We start from the raw sequence: 12,737 nt of genomic DNA, 5'->3' as shown, positions 1-12,737 counted from the left end.
GAGGTGTGTATTAAGAGACAAAGTCAACCAGAAGACATGGATGTTGAAGGTGGGGAAAGGAGAAACAAAGGATAACAGCTCGATTCCTCATTTAAGTGACTGTGTGGACAGCACTGCCCACTCCTGATGTGAGGAGATTCAGGAGTCAACAAATGCTGGAGGGGCTGAAAATCAGGGGTTCTGGCTCTGACTTTTTTTCCCCTTCACAGTTGACTTTGTCACATGGCAGTCAACATCTTCTCCCTCCTGTGCCTACTATACAGCAAAGAGGTCCCTTCTTCCACCCCTAAAAGTCCCCACAAGTAGGGAGCTTTGGTGGCCTAGTGGCAAGAAGCTGCACTGCAATCCCAGAGGTACGCAATTCTAATCCACCAGATGCTTTGCTGGAGAGGGAGAGGCAATCTCCTCCTGTACTAGTCAGATCTGATTTGACAGTACATACACAAAAAATAATAATTTTTTTTTAAAAAGTCCCCACCAAGCATCTCAGAATCATCCTGCTGCATTCTCCCTTTTCCTTTTAACATGGATGGTACCCAGACAAGACCGCAGGTCCATGCAGACACATATTAACTTCCAAGAGCCTTCATCACATTTGGTGCATAAAACTGTCTGCTGCATTCCCATCACCTGCCAATCCACAGCCACCCTCCAAGCTGCCCCACCACTCACGGTACCTGCAAGCCTGGCGGGCTCGTAGGCTGGAGCCTCTTCCTGCTCTGCTGTCTACACTGAACATTCTCCATTTGATTGAGTCTGTTTCCTCTTCTGGAGCTTAACTGTTGTACCTGCAGGCTGTATCTAGCTCTGACTTTTTTCCAGTTCAGCTGCACATTCTTAACTATCCACAAAATATTTCCATAGGGACACACTGCAGTCTTTATAATGTAAATGCTTAAATGGAGGTAACCTAATGATGAAAGTCTCCATTCTCTGCCCTCATGCCTGTTCCGCACCCCCTGTTGTTTCCAAGTCAGTCAGTCACCAGTCCCCTTATTTATCCTTTTTAAAGAACTCTTGCCTTACCTCTATTCTAGTCCATATTCTGTTTTCAGTTCTTTACTTGCAACACATCTAGTATAATCCCTGTCTGCATTGCAATATTTAAAAATTAACTCTAAAAAAAAAATTAACTCTAGACAGTGGTTGTATTGTACTGGGAAAGTCTTTAGCCAAGGACCTCTCCAAATTATTGAGGAGCAATGATGTCAGTTTGAAGACTAAGGTGCACCTGATTCAGGCCATAGTCTTCAGTCACTTGCTACGCATCTGAGAGCTGGACAATGAATAAGGATGACAGAAGAAGAATTGATGCCTTTGAACTGTGGCGTTGGAGAAGAGTACTGAATAGACTGCCAAAATTTTTTTAAAAAGTGCAACCAGAGTGTTGCTTAGAGGCAAAAATGATGAAGCTTCATCTCATATTTTGGGCATGTTGCTAGACGAGGCTCTTCTTTGGAGAGGGCCATCATACTGGGAAAGGTGGAGGGATAGTGAAAGAGAGGAAGATCCTCAACCAAGTGGACTGACACTGTGACTGTGATAATGGTCTTGGGTATGTCAAAGATTGTGAGGATAGCACAGGAAGGACAGGGTACAGATCTGTTATTAACAGGATCGCTGAGTCATACTCAACGGCACCTAACTACAGTAACAACAGTTACTGTAACTAACTGTAGTAAGGGAAGATCTGCATGCAGTTCTTCTACAAGCCTCTGCCACCAAGCACAAAAGAATGAGCCAGTAAACTCTACTGCCCTATTCAGAAGTCACTAGAGGCTCCACAATGTCAGCATGACAAAACCAAACACCATCAGCAGGTCTCTAACTCCCTTCACAATCAGCTCTCATCTCCCAGTCCTGTCTTCAGTGTTATTCCGGAAGCAAAATGATCTCCCCAAGTTCTCTCTGGTGTTTCCTGGACAGTGACCACTTCCATTTAAGCCTTGAGCTTAATGTGGGGTTTTGTTGCTTCCAATCCTAACCCTGGCCCTCTGTCTAGACATATCCTCATCAATTTTCAACAGCAAAAACCAACTCCTTCCCTCTCCCCAAAGTCTTCCTGCCTCCCAAAGTCACTCCACAGTCCATCCCTGCACTGCAGCTGTTCCGATGGCCAAGATGATCTTGCCACATTTTTTTTGTTGTTATAATACTCAGACCACTTCATTTCATTTTTTTTTAACCGTTTGATGTTTACAGTTTCACAAGACTTCACGTCCCCGGGTGCAAAATGTATCTCTATAGCACCCCTCCAGAGCACCAGGCATAGCTCCTCACAGAGGAAGGGCCCAGCATTCATCTTCTGATTTACAAACCAGTCACATGTCACGCCGACAGAGACATCTGCCACGCTCCAACAAAAGGCAAAGAACGGTGTGAGTGAGTAGGCAGGAGAAGGCACAGATGCTGGAATGAAAGCTATCCTAACTGGCTCCATGCGCCCAGAAGGGAGTCCATCAAGAACATCAGCTCATTTCAGTTGAGTTGATAATTAAAGGAGCAACCCTCTTGCATCAATAACTTTTGGACTGGCATTTAAACAGTAAATTTCACAATGTCTCAACAAAACCCCATTTTATAAATATGTACAGACTTGTGGTCAGGAAGTTTCCAAAATAAATGTAAGAATGAATTCTAGATCTCCCCAGGTGGCACATACAGTTAAGCACTGGCTTACTTATGAAAAGACCAGCAGTTAGAACTTACCCAAAGGTACCTCAGAAGAAAGGCCTGGCAATCTGCTTCTGAAAGGTCATGAAAACCCTATTGGTCATCATGAGTCAGAGTCAACTTGATCACAATTGATTGGTGTCTCGTCTCATCTCCTCCCTACCTCAACACTAGATCCTATTCTCTATAAAAAGAAGAGCTTTTTGTACAAAAGACTTGAGGAAGACACAGAAATGATCAGCTGGAGAGGTTTTACGATGAGCAAGGCCAACTATTGTTCCATTTTACAGGTGAGAAAACTGAGATTTCAGGATCTGGTCAAAAAAAGACTGAGGTCCTGTCTCTTCCATTCACTATCTAAACTCACCACGTTTCAGCTTCTGTAACAAGGAAATAATAATATCTCTCACAGCATTGTTTAGAGGGGGAAATGGGGATGCACTAACTACCCTGAAGACCTTTTAAGTGAAGCCAAGGTAGAAGTCAAAAGAGGGGCCGGCACTAGCTTTCTCTGTTGTTTTCTAGGGTTCTTTGGAGGGAGGTGCACGTATTACAGCTGGGGGGATGTGGGGACAGAGGGAAGCCACCGAAGACAGCAGTAAGTGGCTAACAAAACCACAGCTGCCATCTGTTAGAGCTTTCTTTCTCAGAGTCTCTGGGACAATGACAAGTTTAACTCCAGGAACACTGTTTTCAGCCAGCTGGGCAGGGCTGCTGGAAGATGAGAGGGGCTCACTGGGAGGGCACAGTCCAGGGATGAAGAAAGCGCCCACTGGGCAACGAACACCTCTCATTCTCCCTCTGTTCATGCCAGGCAGCTCTCGGGCAGAAAGTAGCCGTTCAGCATCTGCACACTCAAGGGAGGGCAGCAAGGAAAGGATTCGTGCCAGATTTAAAGGATGTGGCTTTTAAAACACACACACATCAGAGAGTCCCTTTTCCCACACCCTTCCTTCTATTTGAGGCACCCCCCCCATCAAAGCAAGCAAGCTTCTGAGGAATCCCACCCTCCCTCCCACAGCCTCAGCCAGGAAAGGGGTGTCAACATTCCTGCAGGAAAGTCACTACCCCTGCCCCGAGGGGCCTTGGATGTCTCCAGCCAGGGATTTGACTGCATCATGTAATGGTTGTCCCTGTAGCCAAGTGAAATGACAAAGTTGGCCCACAAAGTTACAGCAATTCAGGCAACAGCTATTTAACAGCTCAGAAGGGGCTGGGCTCACAGGGCTTCCTTTACTCTAAAAACAACAATCCAGTGCCATTGAGTCCATTCTGATCACCCCCTGAGCATCACTAACTGCTCCATCGGGCTCCACGGTTGTAAATCCTTCTGGAAGTCGCCTGTCAAGTCTTTCTCCTGAGGAGTGAGTGGCTAGTGGGTGTAAGCAATCTTTCCGCCAGCAGCACAGTGCTTAACTGGGGCTACCTTCCTTCACTCAAAACTTCTCCAGTAGGGTAAAAAGGGAAGCCACTGACTGGGAAAAAGTATTCGGTAATAACATATCAGATAAGGGACTTATATCCAGAATTTATGAAATACTTGAGCACCACAACAAGATAAAGGTAAATAATCCAATAGAAAAATGGGCACAGGATATGAACAGGCACTTCACCGAAGACGACATTCAGATGGCTAACAAGCACATGAAGAAATGCTCAAAATCCCTAGCCCTCAGAGAGATGCAAATTAAAACAACTATGAGATATCATTTCACCCCAGTCAAAATAGCAAAATTTAACAGAACAGCAAGCAACAAATGCTGGCGAGGTTGTGGAGAAACTGGAACCCTGATTCACTGTTGGTGGGAGTGTAAAATGGTGCAACCCCTGTGGAAAGCAGTATGGCGCTTTCTCAAAAAGTTGCAAATAGAGATACCATTTGACCCAGCAATTCCACTACTGGGAATATACCCTGAAGAGACCATAGCTGACATCCAAGCAGATATATGCACACCCATGTTTATTGCAGCTTTGTTCACAATAGCAAGGAGTTGGAAACAACCTAAGTGCCCATCAACAAACGAATGGCTAGAGAAGCTGTGGTATATTCGCACAATGGAATACTATGCTGCATTAAAAAACAAGGAACTCATGCAATATTATTCAAAATGGTTGACTCTGGAGAACATTATGCTGAGTGAAATATCCCAGTCACAAAAGGACAAATATTACATGATGCCACTGTTGTAGAATGGAACTGTCCTTGGGGTTGGGGAGAGACTGAGTAAGATGGGTTCAATAATGTATACTGCACTGAAACACAGGAGGGAGAGAACCGTCTAAAAGAGAGATGTAACTGGGTATTTCTGTCATCCCAGGAGACTAGAGCAAGGGCTACATGGTGGAGGGGACCTGGGGGAGGGTTTGTAAAACAATGAAAGAATCTTTTCTTTTACTTTTCCATAATTTTTGGACTCATGTACTTGTAACTTGTTAGTCAAATTTGTGTCTTCTAGGTTGCAACACCCCCATGATACATCTTGAAGGATATGTACATGTACAGCCAAGCACAATCAATAAGAGTGCATCTGAATTCCAAAATCAATCTCCATAATAGTCTATGTGTTTCCTACTGCCAAAGGGGCCCTCACCCTGAAACCCACAGCGTCCCTTTTCAGCAGGAAGTAGCTAAGAGAATACGCCGTCCCCTTTTCCTTATGACTCAGGGTGAAGTCTCTCTCAGGGAGGAGTGATAGGGAATGGCAAAGGATACACTGACAAAGATTAATCAGAACTGGCTTTGACAAGCACTGTGGCATTTGGACAAGAACAAACTGGGAGGAGGGTAGAGAGAATAGTGCAACAATGAATGAGTGGAAGCCCAAAATCTCTGTAAATGTTTATGAAAATTAATAAAATATAATTTTAGAAAAAAAAAATCCACTGTCTTCAAGGTGATTCTGACTCACAATGACTCTCCAGCATGTTTCCAAGCCTGCAAATCTACGGGTGGAGACTGCCCACCTTCTTCCTCAGAGCGGCTCTTGGATTTGAACTGCCAACCTTTTTTGGGGGGAGCAATCCAATGTGTTACGCACTATGCCACTAGGCCTCCTTCCCTTTTCTCTCTCTAGGGAGCTGCATTTTTCTAAGATTACTCCTTGGGCTGGCTGCTCCAGCATCATTTCCTCTCTGGGTGGGAAAGTTCTCTTCGTCTTCATCGATCTTCACAATGATGTAAGCCTTTTTGTTCTCTCATCTGCAAACCTCACAATTAAAGCCTGGCTTGTAGATGGCAAAAACAGAGACAGAAAATTCAGCACCCTGATTAGATCTGCAGCTCGGATACCCTGAATAGTTAAAAAACACAGGGTGGTGGTAGCCCTCCAGAGCTCACATCCTCTGTCACCACTGGCTGCAACACCAGCAATAAGCAGCCATCAAAGTGTCAGCAGGGTGGGCAGGTGGGCACAGAAGCTTAACAATGGCTGTGCAAATAGAGGGCTGCTCTCCAGAGACATACCGACCAAACTCGTCACATATATGGAATGTGTGTTACCATATTTTTTACGATTACCCTATTTTTACAAAAATTATGTGCTTTCTCCCCATTCTCTTCTTTTCATAAAAGTTATGTGCTCATTTTTTTTACAGCAACAAAAAAACTGGGGGTGTAATAGTAGGGGGTGGCTACAGTTGTCCTAGTTGAAAAAACAAAACAAAAACCAAACCAAATAACTCACAACATAACACTTGACTTAGTTGCTACAGTACTCAATAGTAAGAACTTAGAAAGTTAACAAGAGGAAGAAAAGGGCTAAAGAGGTCCCCAGAAAAGAAAAGTCATCAGAGAGTGGCCCAAGGGGGTATCTCTAGTCCCTGCTGCCACCAATGTAACTGGAAGACCAAGAGCCGCAGAGGCTGGGCACTGGCTGCCCGTATCTATCTCTGCAGCAGACCAGCCCACAAGCTGTTTCCCCAAGAACCCAATGGAGCACATTATTTGGAAGGCTGCAGGGTTCATCACCAGCAGGAACGTGCAACAATCCAAACACAAAATTGTTGACGCAGAGCTAGGGCGACCATCTGCCAGGGATGCTGTGGAGGGCAGACATCTGCAGGGGGCACAGTGTGACCTGCCAAGGCCCTTCCAGAGTTGAGCCTTTACTCTTTGTTAAACAGCTAGTTATACACATGGCTAATCAAAAAGGGTCCGAAGAAAATCTTCAGAGATTATTAGGAAGCTCAGTATCTCTGAAATCACCTCGTGCTGGTTTTTCTCGTTTTCTTTTTCCTCCTACGTGACATCTTCTGTCATATTAGTCAATTTCATCTCTTCATGACATCTTCTGTCATATTAGTCAATTTCATCTCTTCCAATCACACCTTTCAACCTTTCCTCTGAGATTCTCACCTTAGATTAGCTGAACAGCAGGCACTTCTTAGATGGTCCCCAAAGAGATCATGGAAGTAGAAGATCTAGACCATTCCAAGTCCTCTCTACCCACTTTTTGCGCCTCTAGCATGAATTCTTGCTTTTATGACTCATGAACCTGAGGGTGCTCTGGTGGCCTCGAGGGTAGAGCTGCACTGCTTGCACAAAGGTGTTTCCTCTACCACGGTTCAAATCCGCCAGCTGCTCCACAGGAGAAAGATGGGCAATTTCCTCCCATGCAATTTACAGCCTCTGAGAACCCGAAGGAGGGTCAGCTATGAGCTGGCCTGACTCCATCCACAGCAATGAGTAACAAGTACCTAAAGCCACGAATAGGTTCACTTTCCAAAAGGAACCCAACGCGGAAGATTTCAGTCAAGGATGACAGCTAAAGCTGCCTACGCCTGTGGTGAAGGGGTAGTCCCTAACTAGGTGATGGAGATGGACTCCAGTTCTTACATACTGAGCCAATCAGACAGCTGCCTACAACTTCTTCCTGACATCTCTCTATGCAGGAAACCCAAGTCAGGGGAGAATCTTGTCCATTAGTCAGGCATCCCTTTCGCCCATCCTCTAACAACAGGGGCTCCTCAACTGAGACAGCCCGATGGAATATCAGCTGGAGATACCTGTGTTCACTTCCTGAATACTTCCTCAGGTCTCTGCATTTGAGTTCCTATTTTGGGAGCGGGGGTGGGGGTGGGGTGGGGAAATCACTAAATACTATATACACTGTTCCTCAGTTATTTGCTAATTTCTCAGTTTTCTAGGGAAAAAAAGAAAAAAAAAGGCAGAAAAGGTTATCTTTCGTGTTCTCAACTCCTTGCCATGGAACTGAACAAAATAAATGTGTGCTCCAAGCAATCTCAAGTCAGAGTGAGATGTAGGTCTCCAGTCTTTAGCAGCTTTTTGCTCTCTTCCTTCCCTATTGTTCCTGTTTTGTCTGCTGTGAGGGGAGTATGTTTAAACATGAACTTGAGTTTTGACCAGCACATTTGATCTTTATTTTTAAAAAAACCACAACAGTAAAATAATCTTTCAGACACCAAGAAATCTGTGTGATGGATGAAAGAAACGAATTGTCAAGTATGCAAATAAGATCTTCACCTAAACTCAAGATGAAACCTTCCCCTAAACTCATAATCAATCCTTTGTATTGCAAGCAACCTTGCTCCTCCAGGACACCCCTCTGTCACTCACCTGAAAAGAAAGGGTAGCCCCACCACACTGCAGTTTGTTCAAAGGGCTTTTTTTTTACTTTCATTTTGTCACACCCTCACTAGGATATCAGGAACAAGTTTCATTCTTTCCATTTCACAGAATGAGAAAGGGAGACTACACGAGGTGACATCTCCATGAATAAAATTCAACTCAATTTTCTTCTACAACAACAACAAAAAGAAAAGAACTAAAAGGTTGGTGGAGAGAAGGTTCAGGGAAGGTCCAGTGTCAAAATGTACCCTGCTAGGATTCAACCTTGTAAATTTCTTCTGGTAGCTTTGCTCCAAGAGTGAACCCAGTGAAAAAAATAACTTTTTAAGGGAGTGGGAGTATACGTGTGTATGTGGGGGAGTGGGTGTTCAGTTTCAAATCATCTTCTTTGTTCACTACAAAGTCTTAAGTGTTGGAACCTTTTAAAAAACCAGCACTTGTATTTGTACCTGGAGAAGCTAGTTCTGTATCTAAAGGGGGCAGGTGGGGGGATGTAATCAAGGAATGGACAAGCCGGATATAATCAGCTTTGAGGTGGAGAAAGAAGCTTTGAAGTTAACGTATTTATTTACATAAGGGACGTGAGTAAGGCGAGATGGGGTGCCCCAAGGGCGGTAAGTTTTCTTGCAGGGTCTGGAGACAAATGAGCATGGTCACACCCCCAATCTAGCTACCAGTGAAAGCATCAGGGAAACCCACTCTCCTCATTTACCGCCCTCTCTGCCATCCCACCCCGAGGGTCCCATACACACTAGGTCAGAGAATCCCCCACTCTGGCCAGGCAGCGTGGAAGGGCCTAGGCGGGGGATGCAGACCCTCGGCGCGCGCCCGCACCTTGGCCCGCCCCACTCTGGCTCTGTCTCACCGCGCTCCTACCTCGGGGGGCTTGGCCGGAGGGTCCCCGCCGTGTCGCGGAGGGTGTCTGGCTGAGACGGGGGCGCGCGGGCCCACGGCTTTCCCCGCGTGGCGGCAGCTGCAGCTCGCGCTCGGGGACGGTCTCTGGCGGCTGCACCAGCCCCGCGCCTGCGAGGGGCGCCCCGCTATGCGTGCTATGCGGGCCCCGCGCCCCTAGGGCCGGCAGGAGGAGCGGCAGCAGCAGCAGGAGCGGCAGCGGCGGCCCCCGCGAGGCGCGCCGAGAGGCCATGGTCGGGGCGCCCCCCGCGCTCACATGCCAGGCGCGCGGGGTGGGCGCGGGGCGGCCGCGAGGCAGGGAAGCGGGCGCGAGTGGCGCGCGGGGCCAGCGAAGTGAGCAGAATGAGACAGCGCGCACAGTGTCCGCCTCAAAAGTTGTGGGGACCCGCGGGAGGGCGGCCAGCGGCCGGGCGGGCGCGAGGGAGGCGGCCCGCGGCGCCGCCACATGCTAATTAGCCGGGCGGGTCGCGGGCGGGTGGCTCCTCCTCGGTTGACATCACCCGCCCGGCCGGGGGGCGGGGAGAGGGCAGGAAAGGGGCGGGGGCCAACGTCCCGAGATCAGCCTGGCCCTGGAGAGGGGCTCGAGGTCACCACGGCCTCTGTGCCGCTCTTGAAAAAACCCTACTCTTCCCTTCCTCACCCCCTATAGCAGTGCTTTGCTTTTGGGAGGAAAAGAATCAGAAAAGCTGAGTCTCTCGTATCAGGAACCAGGATTTCCCAACACACATTAAGTTTGAGCAAAGCTTGTCCTGGATGATGTGATGAGCACAGAGCGAGAGGTGGAATTCATTCCTTGTCCTCACTTCAGTGGCCACTGTCCCTCACTGACTGAATGGCCCGATGCCTTCCCCCCACCACTCCTTCTCCAGGCCCCCAGGCTGAAGTGTGAGGTGCTTGCTTTTGCCAAATCTGACACCTCGCTCATCCTCTGGCCAATAAAGAATCGTATTCCCCGGACGCATTTTGAGACTGGATTCCGTTCCCTCCAACCGCTGCCTTTGGCTCCAGCGTTCTGCAGAGATGTCTCTGCCTGGACACCCAAACGTGCCCCAGGGAAAAGGAAACTGTGAATTCAGGCTTGACTTGGACAAGCTCATAATCAGGAAAAGAGCTGCAGAATGAAAATGCATCAAAAGAACCCAGAGCGCTCAATATTCTACAGAAAGCTCCAGAAGAGAGGTGTCAAGATCCAATAAAAACAAAGTTTGACTGGCAAATAATATTCCATCTGTGTCCATATTTCCCACCCATCCCAATGTTTAAAAGTCTTCATTTTAGGACTGCAAATCTCTTCAACTATAGGCGAAATCTAAAAATGGCAACCAAACTTACTGTTGTTGAGCACTTCCTGACCCCTGGCAACTCGCCATTTTATTTCTGGAAACACTCATCTTTGTCCTGGGTGGATTCGAACCAACTGCTCATCTGTAGGTTAGCAGTTCAACACCTATCATGATAAACACATTGCCAGGCCAGTAGGAACCCACTGGGAGCTGACCCTCCACTGGGTTTCCAAGGCTGTAGATCACATGGAAGGAGACTGACCATCTTTTTCCCAAGCAGTGGCTGCAGGATGCTGCCTTTAAGGTAACAGTGTGACTCCCTATGGATTACACCAGGAGAGCTCCCTGTAAATTAACAAACTCAAAAACTCATTAGTGTGGAGTTGGAAATGACTCATAGCTGACCCTCCTGGAGGTTTCTGCTGTAAACGGCAGAGGAGGAGATGGCCCACCTTTCTCTCACATTGTGGCTGATGGATTAGAGCTGCCAGAGAGGGGCCACCTTTAGCAATGCAACTCACTACTGATTGTGACCAGAGCTCCCCTGTAAAGTAATAAAAGGGGCTCTGAATGGGGAAAAATTACTTACTCAAGGCCCTGAAGCTAAAGAGTAAGTGATATGTCTGTGAATGGCCATTACTTCTGCTACGCTAACTCAGAATGTTTGGTAATTTAGACAATGTCTCCGCTGAAACGAATGTGAGAGTGTCTGGGAAATTGGTGGGGTTCTGTTGAGGACCTCTGTCAGACCACCAAGTCCTCAGGATGATGAATCTGGCTTTCCCTGTTAGGGAGCCTCTCTATCCCACTTCTCTGTTCATCCCTGTTGCTCTGCCTCCAGACTGTCTTGGTCCACCTCCAGAGTGTCCAGGGCAGCCCCAGACAAGCCAGATCCCACTTTCCCATGACTTGTTAATCACTCTGTGAGTCATTAGGTAGTAAACATAAAGGATGCTTATCAGATGTCATTGTTGTTCTTGTTGTTGTTGTTGTTATGTGCCATCGAATCATTTGAGACTCATAGCAACCCTATGTACAAGAGTTCTAAACCTTGCTCTATCCTGTATCAACCTCACTGTCTTCGACACACCTACCCTCACCACCCCATCACTGAATTGATCCATCTCATCAAGGGTCTTCCTCCCCTGCACTGTGCCTCCACTCTCCCAAACATGATGTCCCTCTCCAAGGACTGGTTCCTCCTTGCAACATGCACAAAGCATGTCAGATGAAGCTTCAGAATCCTTGACTCCAAGGAATGTTCCGGCTTCACCTTCTCTAGGACGGACAAACCTGTTTGTTCTAGCAGTCCGTGGTATATTCAACACTCTTCTCCAGCACCAAAGCTCAAAGGCATCAATTCTCTTTCTATCATCCTTAGTCATTGTCCAGCTCTCTGATGCATAGCACGCAATTGCAAAGACTATAGCCCAGATCAGGCGCACCTTAGTCTCCAGCCTGACATTGTTGCTCTTCAGTACTCTGGAGAGGTCCCTGACAGCTGACTTTCCCAAGACAATTAGTCTCTTGATTTCCTGGCTGCTGGTACTAAAACTGTTAAACTATCAAAAAGAAAAAAACCCAAAAAACTAAAACCCACCAACATAAAGGATGTTGTGTGTAAACAAGCTTGTCTTAAATGGAGGAGCGAGGAATAAAGAGTTGGTTTTCTTTTGTATAAAGACCTTAAAAGTAAATTCAGCTTCAGGATTGTCATGGAATTCCAGATCTCTCCAAGAAAGCAAGGGGCTCTGGTGCCACAGTCCATAGGAAGGTGTTTAGGCAGTGGTGCTGCTACCTCTCTGGTGATTCGAATTCACCCATCGGCTTGGGTAAAAGATAGGCAATCTCTTCTCATATGATGTGCAGGCTGTGAAAGCCTGCTGGAGGCTCAGCTAGGAGTCAGTCCCGCAATGAATTCCCAGACGGTACCAAACACTGTTCAGTTCAGCCACATGTGTACTAAGACTGGAAAGATAGCAAGAAGATAGCAAGGCCCCAGCATAAAGATGACATAAAAATGTGTGAAGCATTTCTACACTCCTAAAAAAAAAGAAAGAAAGCACCAAACAATAGCTTCCCATAAACAATTCCATTTGCTTGCGTGGCTCCAACTCAACTTCATGGGGCCCTATTCTCACAGTGATCAGCAGGTCTGAACAGCTGCCCAGACCCAGCCAGATAAGCCCCGATGGGCCAGGATGCTGTTCTTTAATGACCTTTATAAGTGTGTCTCGTAAGTGTAGGCTTACTTGTGCTTTCCTGGATGTTGTGCTTTAATG

At 46.9% G+C, this 12,737-nt stretch overlaps 1 protein-coding gene across 1 annotated transcript in view; it reads right to left on the bottom strand.

Moving 5' to 3' along the window:
- Positions 1 to 9,404, bottom strand: part of HEG1 (heart development protein with EGF-like domains 1) — a 108,473-nt gene extending 99,069 nt beyond the window's left edge. The window contains exon 1 of the mRNA XM_006884301.1: positions 9,137 to 9,404. Within this exon, the coding sequence (XP_006884363.1) occupies positions 9,137 to 9,404 (268 nt within the window). The remainder of the gene's footprint in view (positions 1 to 9,136) is intronic.
- Positions 9,405 to 12,737: the final 3,333 nt, after the last annotated feature.

The sequence above is a fragment of the Elephantulus edwardii genome, unplaced genomic scaffold (assembly GCF_000299155.1).
Source record: "Elephantulus edwardii isolate Elephantulus edwardi_28Jun2011 unplaced genomic scaffold, EleEdw1.0 scaffold00032, whole genome shotgun sequence".
Taxonomy (NCBI): Eukaryota; Metazoa; Chordata; class Mammalia; order Macroscelidea; family Macroscelididae; genus Elephantulus; species Elephantulus edwardii.
Note: the sequence above shows the minus strand (reverse complement) of the source record. Positions and strands in the feature narration are given on the sequence as shown.